Source organism: Martes martes, assembly GCF_963455335.1.
Source record: "Martes martes genome assembly, chromosome: 13".
Lineage (NCBI taxonomy): Eukaryota > Metazoa > Chordata > Mammalia > Carnivora > Mustelidae > Martes > Martes martes.
In genome coordinates, this window is record NC_137901.1 from 79,593,189 (window position 1) to 79,616,554 (window position 23,366).

At 50.7% G+C, this 23,366-nt stretch overlaps 1 protein-coding gene across 1 annotated transcript in view; it reads left to right on the forward strand.

The window, feature by feature from the left end:
- Positions 1-23,366, forward strand: part of KSR2 (kinase suppressor of ras 2) — a gene marked incomplete at both ends in the record, with an annotated part of 399,795 nt that overhangs the window by 367,764 nt on the left and 8,665 nt on the right. Inside the window, 2 exons of the mRNA XM_080821671.1 lie at positions 19,005-19,101; positions 20,121-20,254. Coding sequence (XP_080677797.1) covers positions 19,005-19,101; positions 20,121-20,254 — 231 coding nt within the window. The remainder of the gene's footprint in view (positions 1-19,004; positions 19,102-20,120; positions 20,255-23,366) is intronic.

The window sequence follows — 23,366 nt, forward strand, 5'->3', positions numbered from 1 at the left end:
AAAAACCAGACCATGTTTTGCAAACAAAAGAATTTCAGAACAGATGTGAGGGGGCAGATCGTTTTTTGGATGAAAGTTGATGAAAATGAGAGGATGTCGGGGGGGTTCCTTTATTGGGTCAAAATGAGTGGTTTCATTTTTCCTAGTAGTTCTGAACCTTGACTTAACATTAGGATTATCTGCGAAGCTTTTTATTTTATTTTTTTAAGATTTTATTTATTTGAGAGAGAGCGGAGAGCACAGGCGGGGAGAGAGGCAGAGGAAGAAGGAGAAGCAGGCTCCCCACTGAGCAGGGAGCCCAACTCAGGGCTCAATCCTAGACCTCAGGATCATGACCTGAGCTGAAAGCAGGTGCTTAACTGACTAAGCCACCCAGGGGCCCCTGGGGATCTTTTTAAAATTTGATTTTTAATGGGTGATGTCAGGACTCCACCCCCGCAGAAGGTCCTAATCCAAAGGTTCTGGCGTGGGGCCTGGATGTCCTTTCGTTTAAGCTCTCCCTGTAATTTTGTCCTGGAACCAGGATTAGGAACCACTGTACAATTCCCAGATGAGCCATGTCAGACTTCTCCCCATGCCCATCCCCAATCACAAGAGCACTGTGACAGGGACCCTGGAGTCTTAACCTCCTGGCTTCTCTGTTCTCTAAAAAGGACAGATTGTGTCTTAGTTATCAGAGTCTTTGGGAAGAATAAATTGTCAGAGCACAGGTAAAGCACATTTCTTTGATGCCCCATGGCACACCTTGGGCTTGACGATTGGTGGCTGACATCACTGTTGTTACCTCTTAAGGGCTGGCTAATACAGTCTCAGCTACAAGTAGCTCTTGGGGTTCCCTGGGGCAAAGCTCAGAGATGAAATTCAGTTTCCAAAGAGCAGCCAATGTTGTGTTGATATATAGGAACAGTTCTTATGAGAAGACTGGAAATCGCAACAGTAAGGGGAATTACAATTTGTTGGGTACTTCCTAGGGACCAGGGCTCCTGCTAAAGCCTTTTACTTGAATGATTTGGGAGTCCTCTTATAGCTCTCCTCCTGAAGCAGGTACAACTCTTATTCCCATTTTACAGACCAAAGACCCAAGGTCAGTGCCCTCCAGGGAGGAGGCAGGAAGGCTGGGAGTCGAGGCAAAGCAGCCTCCCAGCCTCTGCACTGTGAGCTGGGGAGGAGATGGGTAGGGACCATGGTGGTCCTACCCGGGATGGTTAGGGGTGTGTCTGGGCTCATCTAGGTTCTGCCGAAGCAAAGAGACCATTCTCTTACCTTGTCTTTTCAAGAGAATCTAGACCCGGCTTCTAGTCCAGGCTCCCTGACTTAGTGCCGACAGTGCTCAGGCAGTCCCTCCCCTTCTCTGAGCCTCTGTCTCCTCCCTGTACAACGGGGATGATGAGACTACAATGGGGTTACGTGAAGGATCTGGAACAGTGCACGTGGGGAATGCTAGTGAAAGGCGGTGATCAGTTCAGCCGCACTGTTTCTCTTGGGGATTGCACAGACCACGACGCTTCTCTCTACCACTTCGCTGTGCATCCTTGGGCACCTCCCCTCTCTGTGCCCCTCCTTCTTTCCTCTGCACAGTGAGGACAACATAGTCCCCTCCTGATCAGGGGGCTGTTGAGAATGAAAGTATGCCCGGTATTCAGATGCTTAGACCAGAACAGGGCATAGCTGAGTGTTAGCTGTTGCTACTGTTGTTCTCGTGAATATATTCCTAATTCAGTTGTTTGTTTCTGTCTTTCTCTTTGGGCTAAAATGTAAGTTCCACGAGGGCAGAGAGATTGCTTTTAACCTATTACCTAAAACAGCAGCTGACACCATAGTCGTGCTCAGTAGATACATGAAGGAGTGAATGAGCGAAGGAATGAATATTACCTTCCACGTAGCCCGCATGGCTCTTAGGGCAGGGTGGGGTCTGACTGCTCCACCACAGCGAATGTCCCTCGGCTGTGACATGATGCGATGTGACTTGGGAACCCAGCCCTGGCTGAGACTGTGCCCACCTATCTGTCTATCTTACCTCCTCCTCTATTTTTTTTTTTTAAGATTTTTATTTAATTACTTGACAGGCAGAGATCACAAGTAGGCAGAGAGGCAGGCAGAAGAGAGAGAGAGGAGGAAGCAGGTTTCCCGCCGAGCAGAGAGCCCGATGCGGGGCTCGATCCCAGGACCCTGGGATCATGACCTGAGCCGAAGGCAGAGGCTTTAACCCACTGAGCCACCCAGGCGCCCCTAACCTCCCCCTTTAGAAGAGATGGCCGTTCCCTGAGGCACGCAGATGTGATTCCTGGCAGCTGTCTTCCCCTGGATTTAGGCACTGCCCTGGTTCTCCCTTACCAGTCACTCGGCTGATTACCTGTGTGAAGGTGATTGCCCATTTGGGCTCCAGAAGTCCACAAGAGCAGTAACCGTCCCCCTGTCCCCAGGAGCAGTCTCGGGCTCCCTTCAGCTGGTTACAAGGGCCGAGGGTCACATGAGGAGGCCAGAGTGGCAGTAGGTAGGAGGAGCCGTGTCGCATGGGACAAGGTTTCGTCATTCTGCTATGGAGGATTCTAGAAGGATTTTTTTATCTGAGAGAGGGAACACGAGCAGTGGGAGGGAGAACAGAAGGAGAGGGAGAAGCAGACTTCCCCGCTGAGCAGAGAGCCTGGGTTAGGGCTCGATCCCAGGACCCTGAGATCATGACCTGAGCCAAAGGCAGACGCTTGACCAGCTGAGACACTCAGGCACCCCTCTAAAAGGATTTTTATTAGGGTAGCAGATGGGGTGCCTAACGTGATCTCCCTTTTGAGTCCCAAAGCTCATTCCCCGGCTGTGTGCAGAGGAGGTTGGAGGTAGCGAAGGAGGAAGGTCAGTGAGAGACCACTGGGGTTCACCAACCAAGAAGGGCTCTTAGAACTTCCTGACAGCAGTGGGAGGTCTCCTTGGGCCCCATCACCCCAATGATATTGGGACAATGTCTGAATGATAGCTGATAGTCTCCACTTCCGCCTTCTCTGCTCCTCTGCCGGAAACCCTCCTCCACAGGGTTTCCAGCCGCTTCCCTACACAGCAGGCTCTGCCTCCTCCTCTGTGCGCACCTCACCATGTGTGACCTGAGCCAGACCAGGGTCTTGTCACACCTTCCTCCTCTACTGCACCAGAAGGCACAGGACATTCTGGATTGTCTTCTTGAGCCATGTGACCTACCCCAGAGTCTAGCCCTCAGCCTGGGACCCAGGAGACCTGTCTGTTCTACAGATTCATGCCTTGGGTGGTTACTTAAAGGGAGAGAGGAAATGAACGCACTGTTAATTGTTTCTAATCCTCATAAGGAAGAGCAGTATTTTCACTGGTACTCTCCCTGTGCCAGGCACAGCGGTAAGCTCTTTAGATGAATTGTTTAATTTTCAGAATAGTGAGTTTGGCTCATTAAATCCAGCTTATGGATGAAATAAACAGAGGTTCAGAAAGATGAAGCAACGTGTAGTGGTAGAGGCTGGGTTCGCATCTGGGCATTTCCTTAACAATTCATGAGGATGGTACCATCACCCTTATTTTGCAGATAAGGAAGCGAGGCTCAGAGAGGTTCGGTCACGTGCCTCTATTTCTTGACTAGGAAGCACTTGGGAGCCCATGGGCCGTCTCTGGGCCTCTGTCCAGCTCCTCCTCTTGCGGGAGAGAATCTGAGGTCTGCTTGTCCGCTTTTCCCCTGGAAAGGCCCCCACACTGGGTTCTCGTCTCCTCTCTCCTGTGTGGTTTTTGAAGCCGCCGCGGGCGGTGACAGTCAGGTTTGTGGACACCATGGAGCTGTTCCGACCCTGAGAAGATGGTGTCCTGAAGCAAACAGACCCTCATGTGCGTGCACCAAGCAGGGACAGAAGCTGCAACCCGAAACTGACAAGTCAGGGAAAAAAAAAAAAAAAACAATGTTTGCTAAGTGGGAAAAGAGGGGATATTGGCTGGGAAGAGAAATGTCATTTTCAGGCTGCCAAAAAGAGTGTTAACATATGATCTAGAGAACCGATAAAATCCATAGTCTAATTCTTCTGGGCTGCCTCGTTGAGATAATTTACGAAATCACATCTGAGAGCCTTGACATTTAGCTTCTAATTTTGATAGAGATGATGTTTTGTTGGCCCAATAGTGTGGCATGTGTGTCAACTTCAAAGGTTCCTTCCTAGTTACAAACATTCTAAACCTGTGTCCCCAGTCAAAATCGTTAGAAATGGCTTTGTTAGTCATTAATGTATGTTTCTTCGCTTGCTTATCCATCCAGCAGAGACAAGAACCTCAGTATTATACCGTGTAGGAAGAGTGGAAACACGGACGTGGGCGGGGTATGGCGGGAACTCACGGAGAGGGAAGATGGACTATTTCCTGATGAAGAAGATGTGGGAGATGAAGGGAAGGGCGTTCTGGTGGAGGGGATGGTGGACTCGAAAGCAAGCAAGAAAGAAGATGCCACATTTGGAAAAGTATCGATTGTTCTTTGGATTGGAATAAATGGTGCCCATTGATGGGGGGGGGGTGGGTATGGTCGGTCCCAAAGTCTAAGGCATCTGGACCCTCAGGAATGAGTAATCATAATACTGAGAGTAGATAGTTTTGAGCCCTGCTGCCTGCCAAGCACAGTGCTGAACAGACATGGTGCTACTTTGTGTTACTGAATGCTCACAGCCAACCACAGACGTGAGTTTGATCACTCATTACCTTTCCATAGATCAGGCTCGGTCTTCGTCCATTTGAGCCGCCCTAAAAAAATACCATAGAATGAGGGGCTTAGAAATGGGCATTTATCTCTCACGGTTCTGGAGGCTGGCAAGTCCGAGATCAGCACGCTGCCAGATTCCACGCTTAGTGAGAGCCTGATTCTCGGTTCACCGAGGACTGTCTCATCCCTGCCACTTCTTGGGATAGAAGGGACAGGGGAGCTCTCTGGGGTCTCTTTGATAAGACATCAATCCCATTCTCATGACCTCATCACCTCCCAAAGGCCCCACCTGCAAATGTCAGCTGGAATTTGGGGGCGGGCACAAGCATTCGGCCTCGAGCAGGCTCCAGGAAGTTTCCGTTCCTTGTCCAGGGCTTCCTGGGTGTAAACCACAGAGGCACACAACTCAGTGTAAGCAGGATGCTGTGGAGGGCTGATGAAACTCACAAAGATATGGGAGTAGAACATCTAGGCTCTGGTCTTAGGGAAGGGGGCGGCATCGCTGCGTACCAGCTCCAGGTTTGGGTTAAACCCTGAGCCTCTCTTCACTGTACAATGGCACCAACTACCCACGTGTTCGCAGTGTGCTTGCGATGGTGTAATTGACAGCTCCCACACTGGCAGACGGGATGATATAGAGGCTGGCTTGACATCTGGGCTCTGGCCCTGAGCTGTGTAGAGTGAGTGGTCTGGCTGGTCCTAACTCTTTGTATATAGTCCCAGCCCCGGGCCTGGGCATCCCCTCCTACTGGCCTCCCTAGAGCATCTCAAAGTGCATGCACCTTGCATGTTGAGATGGCTGGACCCTTGCGTGCTAAGATCTTCGCATCTCTGCCCTAGAAGCTTTGCAGATAGAAACTGCAGATTTAAGGAGGCCTGAGAGGGCAAGATTACCCGGCAAATGTCGGGAAGGAATTCTCTTGGTGCCCCAGAGTTAAGAGCTTAAGGAGGGGAAAAAAAGAACCCCAAATGAACTTGAGTGATGATTTTTGGCCGTCTCTGAGAAATTGGCACAAACTTACATTTTGTTCGTGCACCTTCTAAATTGGGTTTTGGGGAATGACAGGACTTTGAATTGAAACAGATTACCAAGGTGAGGCTTGGTGACTAATGGAAATATTTGTAATAGGATTACATGGAGTTTTCATCTTTCCCATGAAGATGCAACATTGTCACACGGCCACCTTTCAGGGCACGGAACCTCTGTTTTTAATCTCTCTGGACATTTATTTGCTGTTTTTAAATGATTGAGAGGAGAGGTCACATCCCTGGGGTGACTTGCTTTCTATCTGTGAGAAGCAGGAGAAAGCTATTAACAAAAACATGAAATTGAATCTCGGTGAGCACAGATTCCCATTCGCCTCTGCTTCTTTGAAACCGCTCTCCTGCCCAGTTACGTACAAATGGAGGCATCTGTGGGCATTTGGAAGAGAACCGTGTTCCTTCGGAAACCAAGAAGAACTCAGCTTCCAAAGCAGAGACCGGTTTTCCCCCGTGATGTTTACTGCGCGGGGGTGACCCCGGCCAGAGTCTCTTGTTTTTCATGTTGCCGTTGTCTCTTTTGTGCTCGTCTTATGCCCTCACTCGCACTGTGGCTATGTGATTCAGTGCTGTATGGGGCTGGTGGTGCCCATCCTGTGTCCTGGGAAACCCTGATTCATTTAATCCCTATACCTGCAAACCTCCGCCTCCTGCCTATTACCTATGAACCGGGAGCTCTGGTCAGGAGAGGATACACTTGTGCAACAGGGACAGTCAACCCTGACAGCTCCGTGTCTTACTCAGAAAGTTCACCTCTCGGTCACATAGGGTGTGCTCCAGTTTGGGCAGTGCTGCCGGGGGGCTGCCTTCCGCACAGTCCCTCCGCAGTCCAGGATATCCCAGACCGTGGCTCTGTCCTATTATCCAAAGAGAGATAATAGATGGGCTTCTCCGCATCCCAACCAGGAAGTGACAGGTGTCATGTTTCCCGGGCCAGAAGCAGTCAGCTGGTGATGCCTCACTGCAAAGAGACTGGGCAGTGTGGTCTCCCGTGGGGCTTGGAGGGAGCAACGCAGAACAGACTTGGGAGAACGTATGACGTGTCTCTTCCCTGCACGTTCTCTAATTGAATCCCCCCAGACCTGTGAGGCAGAGTCTGGCCTGTCCCTCTGCATTCCTTTTAAGTGATTTGCCCAAAAGCTTAAGAGTACCCAGACCCAGGGCATCTGGGAGGCCCAGTCGGTTGAGCATCTGACTCTTGGTTTCAGCTGAGGTCGTGATCTCAGGGTCGTGAGATCGAGCCCTGCTTCGGGCTCTGTGCTCAGTGCAGAGTCTTTCTTTGCTCCTCCCTCTCTCCTCCTCCTTCTCTCTCTCTCTCAAATAAATATACAAATAAATAATCTTTAAAAAGATAAGAGCACCCGGACTGGATGTGGAACTCCGTTCTGCCCACCTGCAAGGTCAGAGGTCCTAGCCACGAGATGCTCTTGCCTCTCTCACGCGTTCTCTGTCCCCTCCGCTCTCTTTTCCTGTTGCCACCCGCAAAAGGAATGCTTACACCCAGCACATTCCCCTAGATCTCTAGATCCGTCTCCGTCCCTCTTGGCGTCATGAAATGGTAGCCCAAGTGCATTTCTGCCCGAGTCGTCGCTCCAGCAGTGCTGCCCGTCCAGCCTGCCTCAGATCCCCTCGGCGTTCTGCCTTTATCTAAGAAGCGTCCAGTGCAAAGGGCACAGTGCTCCTCGCCGTCAGGCTGGCAGAGGTGTGTGGTTGTAGAAATTGGGGGAGGGGGGCTCCTTCCCTGATGGACAGGCCTGTGAAATCGGGGGGTTTTCCTCTCCCCCCAAACTGGGACTCCTTTACCCCTCGGCCAAAGCAGCAGCAAGAAACAAGTGGGGATTTTTTGTGAACTTCTCATTTTCTTTCTTTTTGGGACAACTGTATTGATTGTATTTCCGTATCTCCTTAAGTTTGCTCATTGACAGGATCCATACGTATAGCTCAGTGGTTTTCAGTATATTTGCAAAATTGTGCAGCTATCCCCACATCTAACTGTAGACGCTTTGCCCACAGTCGCTCCCTACCCCCACCCTCATCAATCCCCAGCCCCTCACAACCTGAACTTCTGTCTTTCAGACCAAGAATCCATGTTTTTACTGGAGCATTTCAAAGGCCAAGGGAAATGCAGGCACAGAGCGCCTTCTGAGCAGCGGGAGAGGCCGTGGCCAGTTCTGAGGTTGGCACGGCCATCCCTCCAGGGCTGTCTCCGACACCGGTCTCAGAAACACACCTGGTGATAACACAGACATGCACATAAATGCAGAGATGCCTGCACACATATACATGGATCACAAACATAACTATGCATGCACGTGTGTCCCACCTCCGTGTACCCACACACACACACACACACACACACACACAGATTCACTCACATGTATACACACGTACTCATGAGGACCTCAGACTATGCACGTGGAGAGGGCACTGGCTCCCATAGAAACAAGACTATACGTACATACATGTGGGTACGCACAGACGTACGTCATGCCTATGGCTCTTCATTCATTCATTGACCCATTGTGTGGTGGGAAAGGATCAGTGATTTCCTCCGTGGTGACCCTATGCTAACCAGTGATCTGTAAAGCAATTTGGGATTTGCCGTACTCAGAAGAACCCTGGTCCCGCTCATCTAGCGCCCCGGGGGTCCCCTGGGAAGGCTCTGGCGGGGAGCGGTCGGAGGATTCAGGAAAGGATTATGGAGAAGAAGCCTCAGGAGACTCAAATATACATTCCAGGGCCCTGACTTGACATGCGCGTCCATGTTTGAGTCCCGGCACATCGGACCCAGGTGTGTCTTCCCCGGAGCCTCCTCCTGTCCAGCAGGCAGGGTAGGTGGCAACAGGCAGCCCAGCCTGTCACCACCGCTGCGTCACACGGGCTGGCGTGTAAGTTCCTGGACTGCGTGTGTGTTGACCCAGTTCTCCTTCCTTCTTCCTCATCAGCCCAACTGAACCCCAAGGAGAGCCCCATCCCCGCACCTGTGACACTTGCCGACTCTCTAGTGTGGTGTCTGCCTTGCCGTCCAGACTCAGTAGCCCCACACCTAGCGTGGGAGCGTTGGCTCACAGAGCGCTGGCTCACACGCACGGATGGGTGAATGGTTGAACAAGTGGAAAATCCACTTGACCTTGACCGCACCGAGTTCCCAATGCAAAAGGAGAATGAGTCAGGTTTGTTCAACTCTGTCTAGTTCTAGTGGCCCAATTTCTGTTGACCCACCCCAGTTTCTTAGAACAACGGTGAACAAACCTTTTCTGTAAAGAGCCAGACAGTGAATTTAAAAAATTTTTTCTTTTAATGTTTATTATTTTCAGAAAGTAAATATTCTTAGTTTTGCCATAAGGTCTCTGTGATGGGTACTCAACTCTGCCATTTTAGCAGAAAAGCATCTATAGACCGTGAGCAAACAAGGGTGTCACTATGTTCCCACAAAGCAGCATTTACTGGGTATTTACTCTCGCAAGCCTGTGTGTCTACAGTCTCCCAAACTCTCTGTGAACCCCTGACCTAGAGCCTTGCCAACAATGAGCTCATTGGGTGTGTGCTGGGGCATCCCATTCTCAAGAAAGGGAGAGGCAGTGGAAAGGGAGCTTCGGGGCAGACTGGACCCAGATCCTGTGCCATGTCCTGGCTGTGAAGAATCCCGGGCAAGTCATTCATTCTCTTGAGGCTTTGGTTCCTCATCCGGAAAGTGGGAAGATGAACACTTCTCCCACAGGGCTCTGGTGAGGCTTGTCTCAGGAGCTTAGACAGCGTCGGTTCCCTCTTCCCTCAATCCTGTTCTTTCTATTTCCCAAAGAGGCCATGCAGTTCAGTGGCTAAAAACAAGACGCTGGTGGCAGACAGAAGGGGGGTAGCTAGTTCTGCTTTGCAGGTGTCCTCTGCACGAGCCTAGCAAGTGACTTGACTCGCTGAGTCTCAGTTTTGCCATCTGAGATAGGGGTGGCCCTTCCCTAATAAGGTTGAGGTTGGGAGTGCATCTCTAGGTGACCCTTCAATGACACGGGTTTGAACTGCACAAATTCACTTATATACAGACTTGTTTTTAGAAATACAGGACAGCAGGGGTGCCTGGGTGGCTCAGTGGGTTAAAGCCTCTGCTTTCAGCTCAGGTCATGATCCTAGGCTCCTGGGATCGAGCCCCACATCGGGCTCTCTGCTCAGCAGGGAGCCTGCTTCCTCCTCTCTCTCTGCCTGCCTCTCTGCCTACTTGTGATCTCTGTCAAATAAATAAATAAATAAAATCTTTAAAAAAAAAAAAAAGGAAAGAAAGAAATACAGTACAGCAAATGTATTTTCTTTGTGGGTCTCTCAATGCCTTTTCTCTAGCTTACCTTAAAAAAAAAAAAAAGATTTATGTGTTTGACGGAGAGAGCACAAACGGAAGCAGCGGCAGGCAGAGGGAGAGGAGGACGCAGGCTCCTCACTGAGCAGAGAGCCCGACACGGGGCTCCATCCCAGAACCCTGGGATCCTGACCTGAGCAGAACGCAGACACTTAACCGACTGAGCCACCCAGGTGCCCCTCTAGCTTACCTTGTCATGAGAATGTGTATGTAATACATACAGCATACAAATTATGTGTTAATCGACTTTGTGGGACCCATAAGCCTTCCGGTCAGTTAAGTTTTGGGGGAGTCAAAAGTTACATGAGGATTTTCAACTGCGTCGGGGGTCGGTGCCCCTAACCCCCGTGTCGTTAAAGGGTCCGCTGTAGTTAAGATCATTCCTGTCAAACCCTTCACAGAGCGCTTTTGGGAAGGTTCTCAGCGAATGGTATTCCTGAAGGAAGCAGCATGGCTCTGGGGCTGTAAACACAGAGTTTAGCCTCAGGCAGATCTGGGGGTTCAAGCCTGGCTGTGCCCCTGGAAGCCCTCATCTTGGGAAATTCCATTTTCCTCTGTGTCCCCATTTCTTCCATGAAGGAGGTGGACCAGTCCTCTGTAACACGAGTCTATAGCCTGCGTTCTAGAACTTTCTATACATGTTCCCTTACATCATGGCCAGGTAGGTGCCGCCCTGAGGTCCGTCTCCTGGGAAGATAGCATTCTCCCGTCCCCCTGCCGTTTCCTCTCCCCGTCTTCCCATCTCCCTCCACCCGCTTGGGCCCCAGGGCCCCGTGGGCAGAAAGGACACAGCCATTCGTGGGGTGATGCATACCACACATTGTCTGCCCCTTCTCTTACAGGATACGCAGTTACTTTAAAAAATCAGATCGTTGACTCTTCCTTCTTCCTTAGGGGTTGAGCTTTTCCAGGGAGAGAATATCACTGGGGCATTCAGGTAAGAACCAGTCACAGGCTGTGTGCCCAGCAGGGGCGGACCGCTTTGCAGAGGACAAGGCTCAAAAAACCCTTCCTGTGTTGAACGAATCACAGCCCGACAGCCTTCAAGGCCGAGGCTGAGCTGCTCAGAGCACGGATACGGTTCACACCGTCCTTCTTCATTTCAGTCCGTGGCCAGCTCAGTATTTTCCAAACCATCTAGAGGATGAACGTGCGTCTGGTTTCATGGCAGTCTGACTCAGAGGAGCCTTTTTTTTTTTTTTTTTTTTGCCTTTTCTCTCATTTAACAAAAGTACCATGTGTTTATTGGGAGAAAAATTAGAAAAGAGAGATAAGCTGCAAGGGGGAAAAAAAAAAAAACAACCTTGTAAAGCTCTTAATCCCACTACCTAGATACAGCCGTGCTGACACCTTAGAATCTGTCCTCTTGGTTTTTTAATGCATATAAATTAGGTGGTATTCATATACATTTTTAAAATGATAATTCAGTTTACCATTCAGCTTAAAAAAAAAAAAAAGTGTCTCTGGTCAGGGAGCACAAGAACTGATATGTTTGGGTATCCAGCCCCGGAAGGCAGGGCCGGTGGTCAGTGTGGCCTTTTGATACCTTGCACAGACAGGGAGAAGGCAGCTTTGTCGCCGACTGGCTCTGGCTTGGCTCATAGTCTGCTTCAGAAAGTTCTGCCCTGGTGCCCAATACAGCTCTCCTCCCAGCTCCAGTGGGTGACGGGAAGAAGGAAGGGGGTCGGACCATGTGTTCATTCATTCACTCATTCCCGGAGCATTTCTGGAGCTCCTCCCCTGGGCCTGGCCAGCTGTGTGCTGCAGGGGTGCACCCAGGACCTCTGAAGGCCCCCATCAAAGGGCCCAGCCCTCTTCAGCTGGCTTTCCATCTGGCAACATAGGAGGTCAGGATGAAAGTTTCTGTTTAAAATACACTTATTTTTTTCAAGGCAGTGCAAGAAACTACTAGCAAGTAGCAGGGAAGGTGGCCGATCGGGCAAAAATCTGGAATGATTGCCATGAGATGCACAGTCTGACCCTTAGGGGATGATAAAAGACTATGCTGCAGAGTTAGGAAGGATCATGTCCTGGGACGTCTTTGGACAAGGTCCAAAGAAGAACAGGTCTCGGAGGGCAGCTGGACCACACAATGTGATTGGAGGCAGAGGCCCAGCTGGGCTACCATTTCCTGGAAGTTCTGCCTGTAGTGAGCTGAAGGCTCATGTTTGTCCAGCAGGCTGCCTTTTTCCCAGGAGCACTCCTACCCTTGTAGAGCCCAGACCACAGAGGGCAGAATGTCACCAGATGCCCAGAAGCATGAGGTCACCGTCAGGGGCAGGAATTCTCACTAATTGTCACAGCCCTGTCTCTCTACTCTGAAGGGCCCAGACCAGGCAGCCTTTGGCCTCTGCACATAGCAGAACTGCATCCAGCCCTGGAGAGAAAAGTCCAGTAAGAGAGGGTCCAAGCTTACCTTATCCCTCCCCACTTCTCCAAGTTTGGCAGCGGTATCAAAGGCTGGAAGGGTGTGCATTAGCAAAACGTAAGCCCTGCTTTCCTGAGCCGCTAGGCTCCTGTTTTGCATCTTCCAATGTCTGGCCGGCCACCATCCTCTTTGTCTGGCTGGGACCTGAGCCTTCTGCCACCAACCTCTTACTAAATGGAACTCTATAACTCTTCATTTCCCAGACCCACGTTGGGTTAAGCCGGTGGCAAACAGCTGACATTTCTCACTCGCTTTCTGGCATTTCCCCCTTTTTAATAGGCAGCGAACCTGGCATTTTTTATTAGAAAGCCCCCGAGTCCCGAGGTTTAATATCTTCAGTGTTAGATTCATGAACAACTTGGAAGTTAAAAGCTTGCCTGCGGCTGGAATTCGGCAGAGCACACAACTTGTCGCTTGAAATGTGATTTATTTGCTCAAGGGAAAGGGGGGAAGGGGAGGGGCAATTAAGTGGGTTTAGAGTTTTGAGAGGTGGGGAATGCTTAGAAGTGAGTGAACAACCAAAGGGTTGTAAATCCGTTCTGACAGAATAGAGTGTTTTAAAAATAACAGCTGACTTTGAAACCAACTGCCTTGGGTCTCTCAGATCAGGCAGAGCTAAGGAATGTTTCCACCCAACTGTTTCTTTTATTTGGAAGATCGATACCTGAGGGGGGCACGCGCTGGGAGGTGTTCTCTAGAGCCCAGCTGTAGGGCCATTGCTATATCACTCAAGTGCACCAGGCTTGGTTCTACCTCAGGGCCTTTGCACTGGCTGGTCCCTCAGCCTGGAACTCTCTTCCTCCAGATTTTCACATGGCTGCCTTCTTTCTTCATTTAGCTCTTGGCATGAAGGTCGCCTCTCCTGAGGGGCTTACCCTAACCATCCTACCTAAAGAGGCCCCCAGCCCCAGCACTTGCTGTCCAATAAATCAATTTATTTTCCCCTTAGCACTTGTGCATCTTTGAATATCTCGTCTATTTGCCTGTCTACTTATTTATTGCCTGATGTCTTCCCTGGCCAGTCAGTCCCATGAGATTAAGGACCACGCCTGTCTTGCGCACACCTAGAATAGTACTGCCTACCCCTAAAATACTACCATGCCCACAGTGCCACACTCACTAAATGGATTGTGAACGTTACTCTCTCTGGGCCCTAGTCAAATGAGATTGGATTTGAGTGGTGGTTCTCAAAGTGGGGTTCCTAGACCACCAGCATGAACATGACCTGGAAACTTGTTAGAAATGCCAGTTCTCTGGGTCCCAACCCAGACCCCCAGCCAGAGTCAGGATTTCTCAGGGTGGGACCAGTCATCTTTGTTTTAAGAAGCACCTTCCAGTTTGTGAACCAGTGGCCTCATACTTTAACACCTCTGAGGTTTCAGCAGGTGTAACTGCAGGAAGGGAAGTGGGTATGGCAGGGGAGACCGTAGGGGCCCAATCTAGAACAGTCTAGAACATTCCAGTTTAAGACCAGGCATACCTGAAAGCTACACTCCCCTCCCTCCCACCCCGCATTCATTCACACAGGCCTGGGTCCTGCTTGGTGCTGAGGGGTTTGGAGGAGGGAAGGGAAGTGGCTGCCCCAAGGCATCTGGATTTCTCTCCCAGTCACTGTTTTGGCAGAAAGTAGCCAGTTTGGACAGAGGTCCTGGATAAGCCTTCTAGGTGGATTTATCTCATTGTTTCTGGTAATCCTCTTTTATGCTGGTTTACAACAAAGCATCTTATACTTGGGGTGCCTTCCTGGCCAGAAGGCCCACTGGGTCACTTGGGACAGGGGTCAAAGATCAGAATTATATGAATGAGTTGCCTGGGGTCAGGGCTGGAGAGACCTCTCTATCAGCCTGCAGGTAAAGTGGGAAATTTCCAGTCCTTGTTTTTCTTCTTGGAGAAATGTGATCATTTTGCAGAGAGAGAGATACCAGGGAGTGATGTGCGCGAGCGCACACACGTTTACTGCCCCAGAACCTAGAGGGGTACTAAGTACATCCTTAAGCCACTAAAATGCCTTCACCTAACCTCCAACTGACTGCCACCCAGGACAGCGGGCTCATTGATCCTCATTGCCATGGTAGTGACATCATGACTACCATTTACTGAGGCCGTGTGACGTGCTGGAGTCTCAGAGAAAGTTATGGAGCAAAAGATGGGGGTTAGGGGCGCCTGGGTGGCTCAGTGGGTTAAGCCTCTGCCTTCAGCTCAGGTCATGATCTCAGGGTCCTGGGATCGAGCCCCACATCGGGCTCTCTACTCGGCGGGGAGCCTGCTTCCCCCCACCTCTCTCTGCCTGCCTCTCTGACTACTTGTGATCTCTGTCAAATAAATAAATAAATAAAAGAAGGGGGTTAGGGGCGCCTGGGTGACTCAGTGGGTTAAGCCTCTGCCTTTGGCTCAGGTCATGACCTCAGAGTCCTGGGATCAAGCCCCGTATTGGGCTTTCTGCTCAGCAGGCAGCCTGCTTCCCCCTGTCTCTCTGCCTGCCTCTGCCTACTTGTGATCTCTCTCTCTCTGTCAAATAAATAGATAAAATTAAAAAAAAAAAAAAAAGATGGGGGTTAAGAGCCTAAGCTCTAGAGCCAGGCTGCCTGGGTTCAAATTCCAGCTCCGCTGAACCTCTCTGAGCCTCAGTTTCCTTCTCTGTAAAACGTGGCTGATCCAAGCCTTCAATAAGTCCAAGACGCTGTCAATTACAATGTGCACCATGTGTTCATGGGCTATAAAGAAAGAAGTAACAACTGTTACCTGCTCATGAATAAGACACATTCTGCTTCCAGAGATGTTAAATTTCAAGGAAATGCATGTGTTAGAATCCATGCAATACAGCAAGAATAACCATCCATGTGGGGCTCTTGGGCCTAGGCTGGCAGCTGGCACCTAGAAAAGGCTCGTGCACATTAGCCGGTGGTGTTCCAATACCCCCGTTTTACAGATGAGGAAACGGAGGTCAAAGTCACTTCCCAAGGTCACCCAGCACGTAGTAAATGGGAGAGTCAGATTTGGATTCCCTTGCCTGTGTGTCTCTTAAGTGGCCCCCAAATCATGTCCGGTAACTGGGCACCCACACCACGGAGGAGATGAGAAAAACATCAGAACAGGCTGACACCATGTCTGTCTGTATGTCTGTGTGTCTGTGAGCAGGTCCTCCGCCCCTCTGGGTCTCCATAGCCTCATCGGCAGGAATAAAGCAATTGTGTGGACCCTGCGGGGGTGCTCTGAGGATTTGTGAAGGTGACTCGGGTCCCACACATGTGGTCAGTAAACCTTCATCCTCTCCTCTCTTCCCTTCTCCACCTCCCACCCTGCAAGTGGCTTTTTGGGCACCGCTGTTAGCCACAGAAACCCCAAGGCCAGAGCAGTTGTCAAAGATACTTGGACTGACTTGCCTGGAGTATCTGAGCCTCAGCCACCCTGGACACTTGCCTGATGCCTGCTCATGCTCAGACCTCAACCTTCTCCTTGCACCTGCTCTCCAACCAGGCTCCCAATACACACCTGGCAGGCACAGCCAGGCTGGGAGCCCCCAATTCCTCTGCAGAGAATTCCTCTCGGAACTGTGTAACGAGCTTCAAAGTGGATACCTGGGGGGCTCAGTCTGTTAAGCATCTGCCTTCAGCTCAGGTCATGATCCCAGGGGCCTGGGATCGAGTCCTACATCAACTCTCTGCTCAGTGGGGAACCTGCTTCTCCTTCTGCCTCTCTCTCATGAATAAAAAAGCAATATCTTAAAAAAAAAAAAAAGTGGATGCCTGGGGTATCAGTGTTGGTTTAGATTTTCTTGTAAATTTCAACACCCGTGTATTGTGCAACTTTGCCGATTTGTTTAAAGCAAACTTTTAAAAGTATACTATAAGGCAAAGTGTCCAGATCCTAAGAACACAACCTGATGAATTTCCACTATATTCACACTCCAGTACCAGCCCTCCAGTCAAACAGAACCGTGCGTGCCCCCAAGGGTCACCACTACGCTGACTTCTTGCATGCGGGTCTGTTTTGTGTGCTTTTGCACTTTCTACATACGGAATTATTCTGTGTGAGTCTTGCGTGTCTGGCTTCTTTTGTTCAACATGGTGTTTATGTTTTTTGCCATTAGCAGCAGCTTATTGTTTTATAGTATAGTAGAGACCTATATTGTTATATTGTTATATGGCTTTATCACAGTCTATCCATCTTTCTGTTGAGGAACATTTGGATTAGCTCCAGCGTGGGGCTATTATGGATGGGTTGCTGTTAACATAGCAGTGCATTCTGGCATATCCGTGGGTGAACACGAGTATGCATGCCTGTTGTGTACCTACTTAGAGGAGAGAATGCCGATTGGGGGTTATTTGTATATTTCACTTTGGTAGCCGTGCCAAGCTGTGATTGTACATATTTACATCCCACCAGTGGCTGGTGGTTTCTCCAGCCGCCCCAGAAACCACAGGGTAGGGAGAGAGGCAGAGGTTTTAACAACTGCTCCTGGAGAGGAAGATGTGAGCAGAGAAAGAAGGTGGGATGGATGTTTGAAGCCTGTGACTTGTTTGCGGTCACCCTAGGAAGGAGAGTCTGGAAGTCTGGGAGCCTGGTGTGGTGATCTGTTCTGCCATATGCAGTGGGGACGGTCTTTTCTGCGCTCTGGCCTGTAATGAGTGTAGGTGGGTATTCAAGAGCTGAGTATCCAGGGGAGGAGATCCACCCACGGTCTCCACCATCCCCAATATTTAAATGTCAGGATGGTTTAATTGGCTGCACAGCCCACTCCCTCCCCTCTCCCGCAGCAGCCATAGCAAACGTATCCCTAGGACAGCAACAGCAGGGGACAGCCTTGAGTCACCGCGGCTGCCTCCTGCCAGCTTCCTGGGCGACCTTGGACAGGTGAATCAGACTCCCTGGGAGTCTGCTTCCCTGAGCATCTCACCTTAAGGAAGTGAAGAAATGAATCTTAGTTAAAGATCATGGGTAGCATTTTGGACGGATATATGGGTGGATGAGTGGATACATAGCTAGGTATATCGGCAGGAATATAATAGCTGGACAAACAGATGTGATGTGTGTATTAATATATAATACATATTTGCACAAGGGTGTGTGTGCCTTTGCCATTTTACTGATCATATACTACCTCTCTTAACAGCCAGCACTTAATATATGTCAGGCATGGAGAGATGCCTGTCCCTTTACATACCTGATTCCATGTGAGTCTCCTTAACAATCTTGTAAGGCAGGAACTATTGACCCCATTTTACAGATCATGAAAATGAGGCTCAGAGAGGTTAACTCACCTGCCTGGGGTCACACAGCCACTAACCGACAAGCCAGGATTCTAACCCACAGAGTTTGACTAGGCCCCTGTTCCAACCGTTGTGCTACCCTTTCCACCAGGTGCCAGGCATTTCCCTGGCCTCTTCTCATTCAGTTCTTCTCATTGATAGCTGTGGAAACCGAAGCCCAGAGGGGTTAAGTAACCCACCCAAAGGCACACAGTAAAGAGCACAGCTGGGATCCAAACTGAGGTCCCTCCGCCAACAGTTCTAGCTCCAAGCACACGATCTCGGCTAAGTCCAGCACGGAACAAGGGCTTGAAGCATACTAAAGGAAGGACTACAAGTCTTTTAGCGATGAAGACCTATATTAAAAGAAAAATTCAAGCCATTATTTTGACACAGGATGGAACATGAACTTTCCTAATACCATCCCTTCCTCCTTCAGCCAACACCAATACCATGAGCCAGACCTGGTGCCAGGGGCTGGGAATGTGGTGGTGAATCTAGAAATCATTCATCCCCTCACCCTTTCCGTGACCATGTACTGAGGGCCCGCTGCGTGTGTGTGTGCCAGGAACTGAGCTCATTGTGGGAGGGACAGACAGAGGGGCATGCAGGCAACTAAACGGGGAGGTGTGACCGTCACTGCATTAACGTCCTCTGTCATCTTGTCATTTATCTTACACCACTGGTCCTGCAATGAACTCCGTGAGGCTGAAAAAGTGAGGCTCTCCATCTCAACAGGCATCTGGCGTGGGGGGAGGAGTACCGGTGTCGACACGCCGCCATCTGAAGGCTTGAATGCATCATTGGCCGATGGTACTTGGTGGACGTGAGCCACCACTTTGCTGGGGTTTTATCACTGTCCCTCAGCAGCTTCGGGCGAGCGGGAGCAGCTGCGACAAGTGGCTGGCAGAGCGCTGTCTGAGTGGTGTCTGAGGACCCCAGAAGTTGTTGGTTTATGCGCGGCTCTCCTTCTGTGCAAGTCTGGGACAGATGGAACGTGGCGAGCCTGCCCTCTGGACTGGGTTAGCTTCTGCAGGCACCTCGGTGCCAGGGCTGGTGTGTCGTGACAGAATGTGCCCCCCACCCCGATCTGCATCCTAGAGCCAGATCTGAGGTTCAGTTACAGGCTCGGTCTCTGATAGGCAAACTAGTGGCACCTGCCATCTTACTTGTCCCATCCAGCCACCATTGTGGGTCACTCGCCTTTGAACAACTGCTGATCGTTTCTTTTGTCCTTTTGCTTTCCAGCCTGTGTAAGGGACGGACGCTCTATTCTGTGGTGCGGGACGCCAAAATCGTCTTGGATGTCAACAAAACGAGGCAGATTGCCCAAGAAATTGTGAAGGTACCACAGGGCCTGGGGCTCCCTCCTGAGATGCATGGTCTGGCTTCAGACCAACAGTCTGGATTTAAAAAAAAAAAAAAATTAAAATTAGACTCGATCTGAAAAATACCAGACTGTAGGTGAGGAGGGGTTTTGCCCGGATACCACATTAGGGTTGGTCCCCCGATGTTTGGCTGCCATCTGGTGCCTCATCATCATGATAATTGGGCCCGTCGTGGGGACCCAGGGAAGTTTGTGCGGCTAGAATCCCTTACCCCACCGATGCTTGAATCCCCATGAGCGCACGCCATCTCTCTCCGCAGCTGCTGGGGAAACATCCAATTGTTGCAAGTTGTTTGGGATTAAAACAAACTGGAACATCCTGTGTTTTCTGGCAGGTGCCTCATTAGTCAGTTGACTGGGGCTTTGAGTTCCCATTGGAAGTGTCAGGACTAAGCTGTTAGAAGAGATAAAATGTGACTGCTCATAAAGGCGAGAAACCAAAAATCTAGAGACCTTTGAGCGAGACCTCCAGGAGACTCTCTCCTCCGTGGTCTTGATCACCGGTTCGTGATCCATCCCTGGAGGAAGCAGGGGTTTCTGCACTGATACGGGTTAAGAGGATATGAAACACATCTTCTGCAGAGAAGTTATGTTTTTAAAAGGAAGTGCAGAGAGGTGGTGAATGGAATTCCTTTCTCTGGGGACCTCCTCTCCGTTTTTGTCTTCACTCCCCCCAGCCCCGCCCCACTAGGGATATCTTTCTTTGTTTCTTCTTCGGGAGGTAGGAGAGCTAGGTGGGAACAGTTTGGCGGGGGTCTGAGGGTGGTGGCAGATGTGTGTCTTGGGGACCCTTCCTGTTCCCACTTGCCGTGACTTCTCTTACCCTGCCCCTGAGCCTCTGCGTTGGGGTCCCCGGAACTGCGGCTGTTTGGGGCGCTGTTGTAGGAAAGGCAAGGAGGGTGAACCCAAGCCAGAGTAGTAGCAGCAGCGACCACTCAGGTGTTCCCTGGAAATTCCCATCTCCTTGCTCCCCGCAGGGCATGGGCTACCTCCACGCCAAGGGGATCCTTCACAAGGACCTCAAGTCAAAGAATGTCTTCTATGACAACGGCAAAGTGGTGATCACAGACTTCGGGCTCTTCAGCATTTCCGGGGTGCTGCAGGCTGGCAGGTGAGCGGCGGTGCAAGGGCCCAGCGGAGTTCTTGGCCGATGACTGTCGGGGGATGGGAAGTCAGCCACCCAAATGGTATCAGTGACCAAGACTGGGTGTAGGGCCTGAGGTCGCTTAATTGGGTAGCTAGGCTGTTGCTGATGCTAGAGCAAGCCATGATTCCCTGGGGGAGGCTCTCTCTCAAGTGGTACTCTTCCACACACGGGCGTTATTGGGCACAGGACATCCCTAAATGCTTGAAAGCCTTTGCCCTTGTATTTAACTGGAAGATCCCCCTTTGCCCCGGGGACCCACCTAGAAGTTGGAATCACCCAACAGTCCTTGCTCGAAGTTTTCTTATGAATTGATCCATTTTAGTGCAGCAAGAGTACTGAGGGATTTAAAGCCAGACCCACCTGTGGCCCCCACTTAATCACTCTGCCCCTTAATCACTATGACATTAGTTATACTCCCGAAGCCTCCCCGAACATCGGTTTCCATGTCTGCAAGAAAACATGACGATGTCATCACGCCTACGTCCGTGGGATCCTTGTGGGGCCGAAAGAACACAATCAAGGATCCAACAGCAGTGCCCAGAGCACAGGGCACACAGCACAGAGTAGCTGCTGCTGAGTTGTTGTAATTACTATAAATTTGCATATACCTCCCCCAGTGTCACCCAGGAGAATCATTAACCGTCTTTAAGTAATTAACTCTCAGGAGCCACTCACCCGAGGGCAAGCTGCCTTGAGTTGACCAGGAGAAACAGCTTGATTCCAAATGAACAACCCATGATTCGGGAGGTCTGCCCTCCGTGACTTTTAATTTGGAGTGTGGACGCGAGCCACGTGCAGGCGCGGCACACACACACACACACACACACACACACACACTTTAAAACCCTGCAGGTTTTCTCTAATCAGGCCTTTTATAACCTGCCCGAGCCTCCTCCAGATGGCAGCCCCACGTTGAGTTTCAGCTGCTTTGCGGTACTGATCTCTTTGAGGTCCACCCCAGGGCCCCCCAAGGTGAATTTTGTTCGTGCTACATCATACGTTGGATCTAAGAGCATCCAAAAAACCAGCAACACTTGATCTAGCTGCTTTCTGATCTAGATACAGAAAGCGCAACAGAAGCTTAAGTTTCTTTACTCCGCCCCAAAAGATTTCGGTGCATCTCCAAAACTATCGGTAAGCCCCTAAGATGAGAAAGCCGCGAGGGCTGAACCGAGTTCCTTCTTCCGTCCGTCTCCCCAGCGGCACTTAGAAGCGGGTTTGCGGGCACAGGCGTTGCAGGGCGCGCATGCGCACACACGTCCACACGTCCATTCATCCATCACGCGGGCCAAGGGGTAGAGGAAGCAGTTGGTAACATCACTACGAACTCGGGTATCTGCGTCCAGACAAAAAAGAGGCCCAGCAGATGCTTTCGTGAACCTGCTTCAAGGCTCTTAAAAAAAAAAAAAAAAAAGTCCGATTCCTCCAACCCGGAGGCATGTCCACATACCCTCCCCCTCCCCCTTTTGTCCTTGCCAGAGAATTCTCCTGCAGGTGGAGAGAAGGAGGGCAGGACCTCTGATTTTCTCCCTTCTGGTTCTCGCTTTTCTAAAGCCCCAGGGTAATGAGGAAGAAAGGAAGTGGAATGACGTGAGCCTCCTTTCCTTTACCTCATTCACAGAGACCCAGTGTCAACTGGGGAAGAAAGTTCAAGTCAAGGGCAAGGTGGCTGCTGGCCTCACTGTCCAGCCGGTACTCCCCCACTCCCACCCCTGCGCAGCCTGGTCCTCAACACAAACAGTGTTGGGAGCAGTGTTGGGAGAGGCCAAGGAGCCCTCAGCGACCTCTCCTAGAAGAAATCCACATTTCTTGGTTTCCCACGAGTCCCCATCGGGGGTCTCCTCTGGTGGTTCAGTGTTTCCTGCTGTAGTTATACGTAGAGCTTAGTTTTCGTGTAGGATTTCAGTTTGCTCCCTAAGGGTGCTGTTTCCCCAGGAACTGCTGGAAAATTGTGGTTGGGAATTTCTGGGGTCACTTGTTGCTTCTGCAGCTTTGGGCAGATCACTTAAGTGTTTTGAAGCTCTGTGTCCTCATCCCCAGAGCAGGATCTTACCCATCCCATCGTGGGTTTGTTGGGATGAAGTGTGTTGGATAACCTGGTGCACAGTAGGCACTCAGCAAGGGCTACTGGCTGTCCCGCCTCTCCCCTCCTTCCTGAGTTAGAGCCTGGGGCATTCACAGGGCTGGATTCCCAGCAGGGGGAGATCGGCTGGGCCTGGGCAGGGGTGGGGGTTGCCCAGTCAAGTGAGCATGTCCTGAACATCTAGACCCACCCCGGGGCTTCCTCCCGAGCCGGTCCCCAGCATTGCAAGCACACAGCTGTGCTGCCATTGTCATTGAGAGAAGGTGTCATTTTCCACGCCAGCACTATCATGCCAGCATCCCGCAGGCTGTTATTAATCATAATAATAACCGTAATGACGATGATTTGAGTTTTCACCGGTGGGCCCATCGCCAAGGGAATGGGACATCCCGGAGTGTCTGGGCCAGGCCTGGCATCCGGCCCCCTCCCGGGTGTGTGCCCCCTCCCACCCTGGGCTGATAGCTGGGGAGTGGCCAGCATCCCTCCTCCCAGCCCAGCCAGCAGTTGCAAACCACTGACATTTAGCTATCGAGTCCAGAATAGGCAACAGGAACGATCAGAAAGCCATCAGAACTGAGGTGCTCTCTCTTTTGGCAGTAGCACCCCATCTCATCGCACCCCCCACCATGGCCTGGCTGTACCTAGAGAGTGTCAGCTGGCTCAGGCCATGGCCCTACCTTCTTACATGATGTTCTTACCTTGGGCTATAGTCTCAACTCCATCTCTGAGTCCTCAAGATGTAAACATATCCATAGGTAATAATTCTGTCTAATAATAATCCTGAGACCTTGGCAGCTGACACAGCCCTGCATCAGCCTTGTGTGAGATTAGTGTGCCCATTGTGCAGATGGGGAAGTGGAGACTCGGGCATGCTCAGGGTCACATGGCTAGTAAGCAACAGATAAGTCCTTAAGTTCCTGCAGGCATCCCCAGTTCTGGAAGCAAGAATTCACGTGGCCCTGCCAACTCAAGGGCTTTCCAATGGATTTGGGT